General features: G+C 35.4%; 1 protein-coding gene across 6 annotated transcripts in view; it reads left to right on the top strand.

The window, feature by feature from the left end:
• Window positions 1–665: 665 nt before the first annotated feature.
• Window positions 666–14,012, top strand: part of LOC132701621 (protein groucho-like) — a 135,775-nt gene continuing 122,428 nt past the window's right edge. For all 6 annotated transcript variants that reach the window (XM_060669719.1, XM_060669715.1, XM_060669720.1 and 3 more), the window contains exon 1: window positions 666–1,037. In XM_060669719.1, coding sequence (XP_060525702.1) covers window positions 1,026–1,037 — 12 coding nt within the window. In that variant the 5' untranslated portion in view covers window positions 666–1,025. The remainder of the gene's footprint in view (window positions 1,038–14,012) is intronic.

The following is a 14,012-nucleotide window of genomic DNA, read 5'->3' on the forward strand; positions in this document are numbered from 1 at the left end:
AATCGTCTGCGAATATTACTTCTGCTTCTTCAATAATGTTAAATACTTCGTCATCAGTGAGGATGTGGGGATGTGGGGATGTTCTAGATGGAATGAAACAGATTTTCGTTAGAGTTGGCAACCCAGGGCTTTTACAATTTTTGGAACTTCGTGTGTTAATTGATTTCTTTTAGCTTCATTGCTTTTCGAAATGGCGAGTTGTAACATTTGTTTTTGATTTCTGAAAACTAAATATGACCACGTAACTCACATTTTTTTCTCATATAAAACGCCACACCTCGTAAATAACCAAACAAAAACAGAACCGTAACTTGGAACTTACAAAGTGTACCTTAAATAAAGAAAAAAACAGTACCACGCATTTAAAATCAGTGACGTACATTTTAATTCATAAATTTTATAAAAATGTTTCAGAACATTTTTTTTTCGCTTTTATAAAAAATAAAAGCATTATTCGATATCTCCCTAACGACATATTTGATTCAACGTTTATGTAACAAACTACCCATTATCTTGAACAAGGAATCACCCTCTTAAGTTTTTCGCATTTGCAATCGCCTGGTTGGACGATTACCGAAATCCGATTCGTTACGACTCTGCGTTCGTTTCAGACACCCCGCATTCTTGCTAGTTGCCACGGTGGTTGCAGTCAGTCGAACGTACGCTCGTCGTTTTGTGTCGCTTTTAGTCTGTGCGTTGTTATATTGTGAGTAGGTTAGGTTATGTTTCGCGATGAGAATTCACCGCGCTTTTAATTAAATGAATACGATGTATCTGTACCGGCTTAATTGTTGTATCTCATGTGATTCGTGTTTAACGCTCACAGACTTGATGGAATAGTGACCGAATAATCAAAATTAGTGCTTTGGAGATGCGGTGAAGCAGGATCGTGCTCCCACTTCTATTGTGTTTTCGTGTAGTGTATGAGTGCCTGGGCCACATGGGCCACTTTTGCCTGATATGGTCGAAATATGCGGGTGGAGTGTGAGGTTAAACCTCCCGATCGTTGCTGTTAAACATCCACCATGTTTAAAACGGTTAGTGTTTTGCCTGTTCGACACTTGAATACAAACTAGGTTGTATCACGTGTATTAATAATTTATATTTATTCATTTGCCCGACATTATTGCATTCAGGAGGTGTAAGTGTCTCACTCGAAATTCATTTATCATTTTCAAATTTTAAAAACGAATGTAACTTTCGACGAGAAAGAAGAAGCATTAACTAAGTATGATGACATCTGCCAAATGTCACAATAATTAACAAACCTATGTATCTTTCGTTACTTTGAATACAAGCATTAACTAAACTGCAACTGCAAGAAACGTGAATAATTAAATATGGTAAATATGTGGGAAATACAAAACTTTGATAAAAGTATAAAAAAAACTGCAAAACTAACCAAAAAAGCCTATATTATATGTTTTTAATGGAAACTTCCGTATATTTACAGTATTTTAAAGTTAAAAAATATGGCTTTATATAGATTTTTTTAAATCGTTTATTTCAATAATATGCAGAATACAATCAACAATAAAAACATGTCTAAACGGTGCCTATGAAGCTCTGGCTAAAATAATTTAAGTTCTTACCACTAATAGTTATGGTCTGTTCATAGATATAAGAAAGTGACCAATTGCTTTTGAATGGTTTTATCCAAGGGTGGTCATGATTACCTAAAGTTTCGGAATTTAAATTCAGGTAAAATTGTGGTCTGTAATAGAAAATTTGTGTTTAATATTCTTTGATTTGGAATATTACTTAGTTTAAGTTTATTAGTAATCATTCTTATTTCGTGTGTAATACACCGTGTGTTGAATCGTGTGCGAATTATGCAAAATATGTGCGAGTCTAGTGTATCTCAGGAGATGCTCCCGCCCAAATGTAGAAAATACTATTGAGACTAAGGAAGTTATAAACAATGTTTATTTGCCTCTCATTAAATGTGGTGCCAGCAAGTAAGCATCTTTAGAAGAAACGGCCACATTGACGAAAATTCCAACATCAACTGTATGGAAAATTGTGAATAATCCCATTTCAGCGAGGAAAGAAAGAAGCGATGCTGAGTGTAGATGAAGGTGATCAAGATATAATACGGCATAAAATTTACCAGTTATACGAGGAACAAAGCGTGCCTACATTAGATATCTTAATTAGGAGGCTTGAAAAAGATGAAACCGGTTTTAAATGTGGCAGAAAATATTAAAGATTCTTCTCTGGATTACCGTGAAGACACCACCGCTGATTTATTTGAAAGTTGGTTTAAAAACGAACTAGTTCCAAACATTCCTCCTAATAGCGTAATTGTAATGGACAATGCAAGTTATCACAGTAGACAGTTGACTAAAACCCCTTCCTTATGTGACACAAAAGCAACAATCCAAAACTATATGTATAATAACGACATTTATTAAAAAGCAATTAATTGAGATTCTACAAAGCTTGAAGCTACAAAAGGAATACGTCTGTGATAATTATGCAAAAAATGTAGGGCATACAGTTTCAAGGGTTGAACATGTTTGGCACCTACTGAAATCTGCCTTTCGTCGTAACAATGCTTTTCCCCGTGTTAACTCCAATGTCCTCAAACTTATAGAAACCGAAGTTTTTAACATCCCTTCACAAAGTTGGGCAAATTCTGTTAAATATATAGAAAAAGCAGAACAATCATATATCCATATTGCAAATAATATAGAACAAATAATAATTAGAACAGGTGATGATAGCGATAGTGATACTGATATATTATGCGAATAATTTTAAGTAATTTAAGTAGGTAACAAAAATAACTTGTAATTTTATTTTAGATTTAAAGGGGAAGGGGGGGTTGTGACTTTTAGCCTTTTGTCCTATAAAAATCGGAAAAATTGTGTCGTGTTGCGAGTAAAGCTTGAAGAAAATGATATTGCTAAGATGGACGAGGATAATGGATTTCAAAAATTCACTGTTTAGCATGTCCATCTGAAGTTTTTTAAATTTGGGTCTTTAAAAGAACTGAGCGTTTTTCGGAATTAGGGGGAATTGGCAAATATTCATTTTATTTATGTGCGCTACATCTTAATAAAAATTCAAAATAAGTACATCCAACTATGCTGGATACCAAGCCATATTCAGTAAGCAAAAATTTTAGGGCCTGTGGTTCTGTTAGGGGGCGTTTCTCGACTTACATTATATAGAAAACGATAACGAAAAATGTGCTGTTATACTTTTTACAAAACTTCTGGATTCCTGCTGCGTCGGTTTTTGCTGAGTGGAATTTGCAGACGTTTCGCCAATCATCCTGTTGGCTTGTTCAGCTGAGTGGATGATTGGCGAAATGTCAGCAAGTTCGACTCAGCAAAAACCGACGCAGGAGGAATCCAGAAGTTTTGTAAAAAGGACAGTAGCCTGTGGAAATTTCTTTGAAAAAAAATGTTGTTATAATTTGGCCCACTAATTTCGGGACACCCAAAAATAATTAGGTAAAAACAACTATTTTCAAAAATCAATTTGTATACGTATATTTTACATAAACCATTAAAATGAAAAAAAAAATATCACGGAAAATATTTTACAAATGGAGAAATACGGAGAAATATAGCGCAATAATTTTAGGACACTGAGACAAACTGCTCCACAACGTTATTACAGGGTACTTTTTTAATTTAAAGAAAAACGTTACGTCGTGCCTAAAATATCTTGGACACTCTTCGGTTGTGGCTTTTAATTGCAGGTCCCTGACAAAAATGGGTGCTGTACGACCGACTCCGACAACTCAAAATCGATAAAACTAACCGGCCTGGTGTTTTATTTTTTCGTGTTTCCGCGATGGGTCACGGCACGCCGCGACAAAGCCTCGACGAAAAGCAACCCGTCACAGAAACATTAACGCCACATTCTAACAGCTGCGTGCTACGAACTACTCGCGCGGAGGCGGGTAGATTTAGACAAGGAGAGATGGATCCTTGTCGAAATTTGTTCGACAGGCTCGGACTAGCGAATTTTCAATGCGATTAGACTAGGTGGTGTTAATTGGATAGTCCGTAGGATACGAAAACGCGGGGAAAATGTTTTTCTCCCCCGTTCTGTAAAATACCTAATTATACACCCATCTGGCTTGTGGAAAGCGTCACTTTACCACTTGAGTTTCGTGTACCACGGATCCGAGCCATTTCGAACATTTCTGGGATTTTACCAGACGCGTTTGGAACAATCGGATGTTTTCGGAGATTTTGCCACACGACTTGAATTTTAACGTTTGTTAATTCTGACGATCATGTCAGTGAATGTATTCGTGTTTTATAAAAATGTACCCAAATACTAACGGTAGTAGAAAAAGTATAGTATGCAACAGTTTTGGTAAACTTTTTAAGTCGCTCGTTTATTAAGCACTCGCTCCGCTCGTGCCAAATAAATTCGTGACTCAAATGCTGTTTGCCACACTTGTTGCATAATGTACCATGACATGCTAACAAAATTACACACTGACAACTAATAGTTTACCCAACCAGAATCTTAAGCTATCAAGCTATTTAAATGTATCTTTAATTTTTTAAGAATAGATACCAATTGATAAGACACTAAAGGCACAACTACAGGTCTCCAACATTGATTCTGCAAGATGTTAAAAAATAAATTATCTTGTGATGTGGTCTTGTATTCATGAAATTCATATTGGAAAGTACTTAAGGTGAGAATTGGATTTTTGTAGATCATTTAAATTTTATAAATTAATTTAAATTGATCTAATTTTAAAATGACATAACTTTACTAACTTCAATTCTGCGTGTTTTCTCCTATTCAATGAAAACACCTTAATAGCCTTCTAGTATAAATTAATAGTACAGTGTAATCTTTATATTCTTAATATTTTATTTATTTATATAAATTTTTATTTTATTTATTAATAAAGCTATCATGTTGCGGCAATTTTAAAAATACAATGAAATTTTATGTTTATTTATTTCAGAAGGATATTTTTTCCTAAATCAACTTGAAATTCCTAAATAAACTTCAAGTGTTTTGCTTCGCTTTGAAATAGGATCCACACAATTTATTTTTTCTTATGAAGATAGAAGAGTCGCCCGAGACTGTGTTTTGATCGCAAGCGAATCACTGATCAATAACAAAAAGCACACCAAATTCAACTGGCATCTCAGATTAGAGAGTTGTTTCGTGAGTTGGATTATGGTGAGTGGAGCAATCCATCATAAATCAGTCTAAGATGGCAATAGAAGGTTGGATCTTGGAATGTTTTAAAACAAAACTTTTTGAAGGGGATTACCACATTGCAGTCGATTCACACTACACCAATTTTTACTCAAGCTTTGGACCCTCTGATCTGCCCCCAACTATTTAAATTGCCAATTGCCAATGGCCATTTTAAGAATAATCGCACAATTAAGATTGAGTAATAACGTTTTTCTGAAATTCTCTTATAAAGGCTGGGCATACTTCATGTTTCGTTTTCCACCTGTTTAATTTTACCTGAGTTCGGAATTACATAGTTGCAGTACTATACATATTGATAGATTCCTAGTAGTTTACTATTTTGTTTTTTTTAGGGTTATGTAATGCCTGATGCGGATTTCTTGTAAAAATGTAATTTCTGATGAACAATAAATAATAATAAACAACATTTATTTATATTGTGCGTTACGTCGCCGTCTCGTCTTTCTGAGAACTTAATGGCATTCCCGAATCGCTAAGTATAGTATTCGGGTATTCCTTGAAAAGGGTTATAATAATTTATTATAAAATACATATTATTACATAATTATAGATAACACCCCCAACACCATACGTAACCCAAGGTGACTTTTTCGTGAAATAAAAAATGACACAAACTCAAATGAAATCTTGTTTTTTTGGATGATTTACAAAATGTTACCTTTTTAAACACCCTTTTTAGTTATGAATCAACTTCTCGGTTAGGAAAAAACTGGTCTAGATAGGATTTTTTATGTGATTGCAGTGGCATTGCTGATACTCGTAAATTTGAATATACAAACTAGACTTGTTTTTTTTTTAATGGAACACCGTGTATGTTTTTTAATTAGTTTTTGAGGGCGTGTCAAATATGTGTAACGCATAAGAGGCATTTCATGTACACAGTATAGATCTTATTTAATTAATTAATAAAAATTAATTTAATTTTAATTTTTCTTTATGCGTAAACTAATATACTTTTTTGTAATTATTATTTAAATCTCCACCAGCTTGTATGCAGACTCATAAAAAAATTCAATATATGTGCTTTGTGTTTGAAATAACTCTTATGTGTTGTATTTATTGTTCGAAAGCTAAGTTGTTCCATTAAAAAAAGACTCTTGTTTATACACAAAATTTGTGTATCAAAAGAACCTTGTTATAAAATGAAATAAGATAAAATTATGACAAAATTCAAATTATTTACAAAAACTTAAGGTTTAGGTATCGTACATCTTATTGAACAAGAATGCGATGATATACAACTTTTGACATTTTACCGCATTTGATAGATTGCGTATGAATTGAAGGTAATTTCAGTCGTAGATTACGCAGCAAGTGCGGTAAATGAATACCATTTACCGCACTTGTCGCATAATGAGTTTATTTGGTACGAGCGGAGCGAGGGTTTAATAAACGAGTGACTTAAAAATGTACCAAACGTGTTACATACTATACTTCTTCTACTACAGTTACTTTTTGGGTACATTTTTGTAAAACAACATGACCGTCAGAATTGACAAGCGTCAATATTCAAGCAGCGCAGTGAAAATATCCTATTGCTCTCAAATCAGTGCGCTAATATCTCGGAAATGTTCGAAGTGGCTCGGATCCGTGGGAAACGGAACTCAAGTGGCAAAGCGACGCTTTCCACAACAGTCGTAAAAAAAGTATAGTATGTAGCACTTTTTGTAAACTTTTTAAGTCACTCGTTTATTAGGCCGCTGACCACACTATAATATATTGTTATTTACGTGAATCGCTGACTTGAATCTTTTACACCAATTGTCAAATTTGCACTGTTGCGCTAAGAATTGCCATTATTATCATTATTCTGCCACTATTTTTTCACTCCTGCACCTATTTTTCCAATATTGACACTATTTCCCTAGTATTGCCACTATGTTCACGATATTTCCCACACTAAAAACAGACGAGGAAAGCACCTCCCAAAATTTGAAAAATATTTCGTCAGGGAAATATTTAAATTTTAGAGCGAGGGTAAATCACGCTTGAAATCTGTGGAATTCTTGACATGTTTTTTTTTACTATGTTTGAGCACTTTTCATTAAATCAAGCATTTGTAAAAGTATTGACTTCGAGGACAAGGGCTAAAACGAGAAGGAACAATTTTCTCTCTCTAACGAACAAACTTTGTTTTGGTTTTTTTATTATTTGGAGTCGTGGACAATTTAGGAAATTGAAGAAATTTGCTTGGTTCAAGGTGTTTTTCCGCTTTCGGTTCACTTGTTTTTCCGCTTGTGACGCTATTGCCCTTATTGGAATGCCATCGGGAATACCGGGTATTCTATTTAGATACTTTCACTGAGAAAGGTTGCCCATTCTATTGCATTAAATTTTATTTTACGAACGAGAATAATGATTAACTTATTCTTTTTAACGTTATTCTTTGTGGTACAGTTTTTAATATTTTCACCTAGATTTTTACCAATTTAACATTTATTAAAGTTGTTGCTAATATTTTTATAGTAGAAAAAAAATGCATGCCCTTCTAAATTTAGGGTTGGTAGAGCCGAATTTGGTATGACAATTGATACCAACTCTATATATTTTCCAATATGTTCCCGTATTTCCTTATATTTCATCATATTTCCTCTTATTTTCTCATATTTCCCCATATTTTCTCGTATTTCTTATATTTCCTCTTATTTTCTCATATTTCCCCATATTTTCTTGTATTCCTTATATTTCCGTCGTTTTTTCCGTTAGCATGGTAAGTGTCTTGTAAGTGGTTTCCGCTTCTATGACAACCTTAATTTTACTGTACTACATACGTTGAAAACCTGTATCTTTTTAAATTTTTGGATTCCTCCTGCATCGGTTTTTGCTTAGTCGAAATTGCTGACATTATCTAAAAGTACAGAACTTATGACCAGAAGTTTTTTGTTCTGTAGATGCGATATTTTCAAAAACTAAAACTTTTAACGCGGGCTTCTGAAGTAATGAGGATCTTATGGTTATTCGAAGAATCAATTTTCAATAACAACACAATAACTGTATATACGCCTCAAAAGTTACGCTCCTGAGCAAAATTTGATCTTTTAATTTTAGAATCAGTTTCACTATGCTGGAATTACTAAAGTGGTTTAATTTGAAACGTGCTCTCAACCTGTTGCGGAAATTTTAATAAAAGCGTTTTTTTGTTCTTACTTTTTTAATCTACGTTGTGTCCCTGTCCTTTATAGTCAGGACGCTACATTCAGCAGACCTTTCGATACGTTATGCCCTTACAGTGCAGTACTTGTTTCATGGGGTGTTTCTTCGTCTTCTAAACTCATCCTGCATGTGATGCCGTCGCCTAGATGGCAGTGTCCTATTAGGATTTCTACTAGCGGTCGTAGTTGCACTCAGAGCCCACTTTCGATCCGGAGGCGAAGAACGTCCCGCAATCTTGATAAAGTTTCAGAGCTAAGTGGCTCTCAAGATTCAGCACTCTGTCAGCTATTCCAACGGAAGGCTCCAGTTCGGGATACGTGGTTCCCGAGCTTCCTTCACAGTAGTAGAGCCTTGAGAACCGCTCCACTGTCGGTGTGTGTTGTCAGAAGGTCTCGTCAATACACACAATGTCTCATAAATCTCTGCTGGACTTTCCTGGGATATATCCCCAGAGATAGAGATATTATGTGCCCTAGGTAGTTGTCATATATAGCAACCCCTCTACCAGTGTCTGTTGTGGACCCGTCTATGTGCCTGACTAGCCCATAGGGCACAAGAATATTTTATCCCGCACAGAGCCGGTCGTCCTTTGGAAGCATAAAGTGGCGTCAATCCTGTTCCTCTTCATAAAGAAGCTATCTTGCATCCCGCCTGAGATACAAGTTGGCGGTACTCCTCCTCTATCCCGGGCTCCTAGTTTCTCAGAATTTGTAATCTATGGCCACTTGACGGGCCCCCATCGACCAGATTGGAATGGTTTCCAAGGAACCGATCATCATTATGCATCCTAATTTTCGTACTCGTCCTAGAGTTGCCCTGATATTATGTCTCTCAGTGGAGCGCCATACCAATGCAGCGTAGGTTATATATATTATTACTTCACGAGACCTTTCTTGTGGGTATATTAGATAGTTTTTTGACTAAATGGTATCTGATTTAAATACAATCATTGAAATAATAAAAATTCCTAAATTTCACACACATACAAATGATATTATATTTAAAAAACAAATAACAAATTCGCCTATGGAAATTTTAAATAAACAAAAGCACTATTCTTTGTCACTGTTGGATGGCTAAACAATATTATCATATTTTGCTCTCTGGACGCTTTTAGCAAGGCAAGAACTTCGGGATCAAATGGTTTCGTGGATTTACGAGATAATTTTCTGCAAGAGTTGACAACGGGATCTGATAATATTAGTAGAAAATTAATATCTGTCTTTTCTGTCGAAATTTTCGGAGCATGTTGCGGCCAAATATGTTTTCAATCTTTAAGCCGAGATCCCTGAACATCTTCGGAAAGTTGTCCGATGGGAAGTGCAACTATTTCTGCTATTCTGGGGCTATGCATCAGCACTTTATGGACAGTTACGCTCGTAGGATACCAGCTATATAATTCAATTTCTTTAAAGCCATATTCACTATGCCATATTCATTCGCAAGTGTGCTAACTATAGTTAAAAACCTCTGAATGAGATCAACATTTAATCCCATGATATTGGCTTCTTTTTTTAGGTTTTCCAAAAATCTACGAGCCGTGTTACGTTTATTTGAATATCCTCCGCCTTTGCAACCATTTGCGAAGATAATCTATCCAATGCATTGCTTCAGCGCCTCTTCAGAGTTTTTAAAAGTATGATATGTATAAAAATAATTCAAATGTTCGAATATTTGTAATACTCTTCTTTAAAACAATTTCCAAATTATTCTAGTCTTTACCAAAAATCCCACATATATCCAGCGCTGGCTAGCTGCAGTTTCAGTGAAAATATTTAAAATTTTTTCATCAAACATTGTGCCCAATATTTCGTGGCGGATTAGAATAGTTCTTTCATTAATCCACTTCTAGTGGTAACAAATTTGCCTCTGTATTTCGCTTTAATGTTGGGAAGCGCAAACTTTTGTTTGTTTTTCTAAAATAAATTTGATAGGCCTACAATAACGAATAGTCAAAGTTTGATTTTTCCAGTATATTGTTTTATTTTCGGAATTTCAAGCGGAACCAGAAAAAACAATGTTGAATCTACATGTCGAATGTTCACCTCCGAAACTGTTTAGTTATAAACAAACACTATGCCCGCCACTGCCGTCAAGTCCCCAGTCGTATATTAAATTAATTTCATTAATTTCTGAAGGAATCTGTTCCAAAATCTCTTTTTGGGTTTCTACTCATCTTATTACATTGTGGTCTACGAGATATTATTTAGCCTCCGTCGCCGTTACAGTGACAGAATCATCACTAGGTCAGCAATTAACGAATATGGCGCGTAAATATTTGCACGTCTTTCATTGGCATCTCCTTGCATAGTAAAGTAAATTTCTTTGCTTGCTTAAACTAAGATCAATGCAGATACTGTTGCCGAATAAGCTTTAAATTGTTTAGTTGATGGGCTCAAGTTTGCTGATTTACTTTGCCTAAAGCTTTTAGTAGAAGCATCTGCCACCATCTTTACTACTTCTGCAGTTTTCCTCTTTCCTGACAAGCTTGCTAGCTGGTCAATGATATTATAGAAAGAACAGAACTCTCGTTAAAGAATTTTTTGGTCTATCTTTTTTGTCAACTTTAAAGCTTTGTAAAAAACCTATCTTTAACACGTCTGCTTGCGTTCCACATTGACTTTACATGTTCAACGAAAACGTCCTTAGATTTTTGTATGAAATCATTGTTTAAACAAGTTTCACTTAAATTATATTTTGAAAACAGTTCATGTCAAGTTCTTTTACTTCGCGGCTTGTTTGCACTTCTTGACTCCCTGTAAATAAATAAGGTCGAGGAAAAAATATGCGAAAAGTAGCCTATACCATTTGAAAGAAGTAGGCTACGTTTATTGATTGATTATAAATTGAAAAGGATAGATAATCTTGCCAACTTTTAAGCTGTAAAAAAAATGTGAAAAAATACTATTAAATCAGTCACATATTACCTAACTGTGCAAATGAATTGAAACAATAATGTGTAAATAGTTTTTTCTACTCCCGTCTTTAGAGCACCTAATTACATACGGATCTACCGTGCGCGAAGCGTCATTTTACCACGTCAGATATTTCCCATACCTTGAATTTTGACGGTCATGTCAGAGAATGTATTCTTGTTGTTTTGCCAAAATGTACCAAAAAACTAACGGTTGTAGAAAAAGTATGGTATGCAACAAGTTCGGTAAACTTTTTAAGTCACTCGTTTATTAAACACTAGCTCTGCTTTGCTCCGCTCGTGTCAAATAAACTCGTGAGTCAAAAGCTGCTTACTGCACTTGTTGCATAATAAATATACTATAAAATAAATTATATTGAAGCAACTTGTTCCATCGTAATTGTTTGGCATGTCACGTTATTACAAGGCCAACTTTGTTTTTCGCGTGTTTAGACTTGTTGAGATTGCAGTAAATAGAAAATACACTTTAATAATTTAAATAAACATATTTCAAAATTTGTTTTTGTAAGCATAGACTGGATCAAGGAATTATTGTGAAAAACTCCTCCGCCGCTAGTGCTCATTCTTCGTCGAAGAGCGCATTCTCAACTCGTGAACTCATTTTTTTTCTCACCTAATGATGCTAACAACTATAGTCGATTGGTTCGATTGCTGTTTAATGTCCAGGTTTAATATTCATGATTTTCTGATCGAGTTTTTGGTAAAGTAAAATGTAAAAAATTTTTCGAAAGCATGTCCTAGTTTTGTTAATTAAGTTTCTGTAATAATAAAAATGAAATAAACCTCGGAAATAATACTTTCATACGCTTCATGAAACGCTTAACTTTTTAAGTTATCTGATGAAATTTTTGGCAAACCATCTAGGGCGATAGTCGCCTCGCAGCTGTTTGAGTCATCTTCCAGTAAATCCTTTTTGATCGAATATGCAATATACCACGGCAATAAGTGTATTTTCGTTCCAGTGGCAATATAAAACGGTTTTAACACATCGCTAAGAAGCGATTGCTTTTGCAAGCCGTACAGCAAATATTGAACCTCTTTTTAATGAGGCCTAAAACCAATTCATGTGAATACTAAGAGAGCGCCCTACAATTCTAAAAGTTAATCAACTAAAATATACATAGTGGCCTTCCTTAAAGCTTTAAATTTTCTTACTGAAAAAGACGCACTACGGGCAGTGACTGACGTGAAGGATGTTTAATATGTACTTCAAAATTCGCTCACGAAAAGCCTGTCCACAAGGGTTGTATCGCCATTGCTGTGGAGCATAGTTCTAGAGAGTCTAATCAATTTTTTGCGAATGGCAGGTGGTAACTGCAAGACTGAAAAGTATGAAAAACTATTCCGGGATATCTTCTCAGTTACGGATTTTATAAAATATATTGCATAAGATGAGGTCATAAAATAAATGTGATGCCCTTTTCGATAAAGAAAATTGAAAACAAGAAATTATGACGGCATAGCAAAATTTTCTACATAACTTTTGAAAGTTTGTGAAATATCGAATCTGTGTGAATGTGATGTGATCTTTGCGAAAACTGTAATATCTTATAGTTGAGTGAAAACTATTATATCGATGGTGATTTGCTCTTCGGTGTAAGTAATGACCCTGTGATACTGCATAGGGATTTGGAGTGCTTTCCGCATCCAGCTCCCTTTCGACTCTTCAAACCATCGGAGTAGATGTTAATAATGCCTTCATTGATGCATATATTATGGTGTTGGTCGTGTAGGGCTTGTCGAATATAAATTTTCGCGATGGAATCCGTTCTCACCCACAATTTTGACGTCTTTGTATTTCTGATGTTGCCCGTGTGGGCGACTTCGAAGTTTAACCCATATGTGTGCGTAAACGAACACCCCGTAAAGACACCACTTTGTTTAGGAACATTTCTTAAAGAAGATTTAGTGAACGACGCGTTGTGTGCGATGTAGCACCATCCTGCTGGAACCAAAGATGTTCTCTTTGATCGTTGTTCAACTCGTTCACTTTTGGCCGTAGGAAATTGTTAAGTATATCAAAATATCGATCTCCGTTGGCTGTTACCGTTATTTCAACTTCTTCGAAAAAGTAAGGACCCTACACGCCGAACTCCGAGATTGCACACCAGACGATGACTTTTGGACTGTGAAGAGGTAGCTAATGAAGTTCCTGTAGACTATTTGTTGACCAATAACGGAAATTTTGCTTATTTACGGTACCCGAGAGGTGATGAAAGTGAGCTTCATCGCTAGACATGAATACAGCGCATCTGGGAATGTTTTGAAGAATATCCCGGCAAAAATTTGTACGGGTTTCAAAATCTCTTGCGCTTAATTCCTGCACTACCACCATTTTCTACGGATGCATTTGAAGTGAGTTGTGTAAAATTCTTCGAACACTTCTATCGGGAATTCCCAAAGCAGCTGCATGCTTACCGGTGTTCTTACTGCCCTTGGTTAGCCAGTAGATTTTCGGTTAAGCGCAGAACCTGTTTCCTTGAAGTGTAAAACCCACCGACGAATTGTTCTTCCATCCGGAACCTTGCCATGCCGACCAACATCAAACTGATTACGAAAGGCGCGCTGCGTTGCTATTACAGGTTCTCCATTTCTAATAAACTCGACAACGAAAACACGATGCACTCCGCTCCAAGCCATATCGATAACTGAAAATTGCATACTTTTGTCTGCCTAACGCGAGTGCGTACACAGTGTTGCCGGTTTTACAAAC

The sequence above is a fragment of the Cylas formicarius genome, unplaced genomic scaffold (assembly GCF_029955315.1).
Source record: "Cylas formicarius isolate icCylForm1 unplaced genomic scaffold, icCylForm1.1 PGA_scaffold_4__25_contigs__length_36172078, whole genome shotgun sequence".
Lineage (NCBI taxonomy): Eukaryota > Metazoa > Arthropoda > Insecta > Coleoptera > Brentidae > Cylas > Cylas formicarius.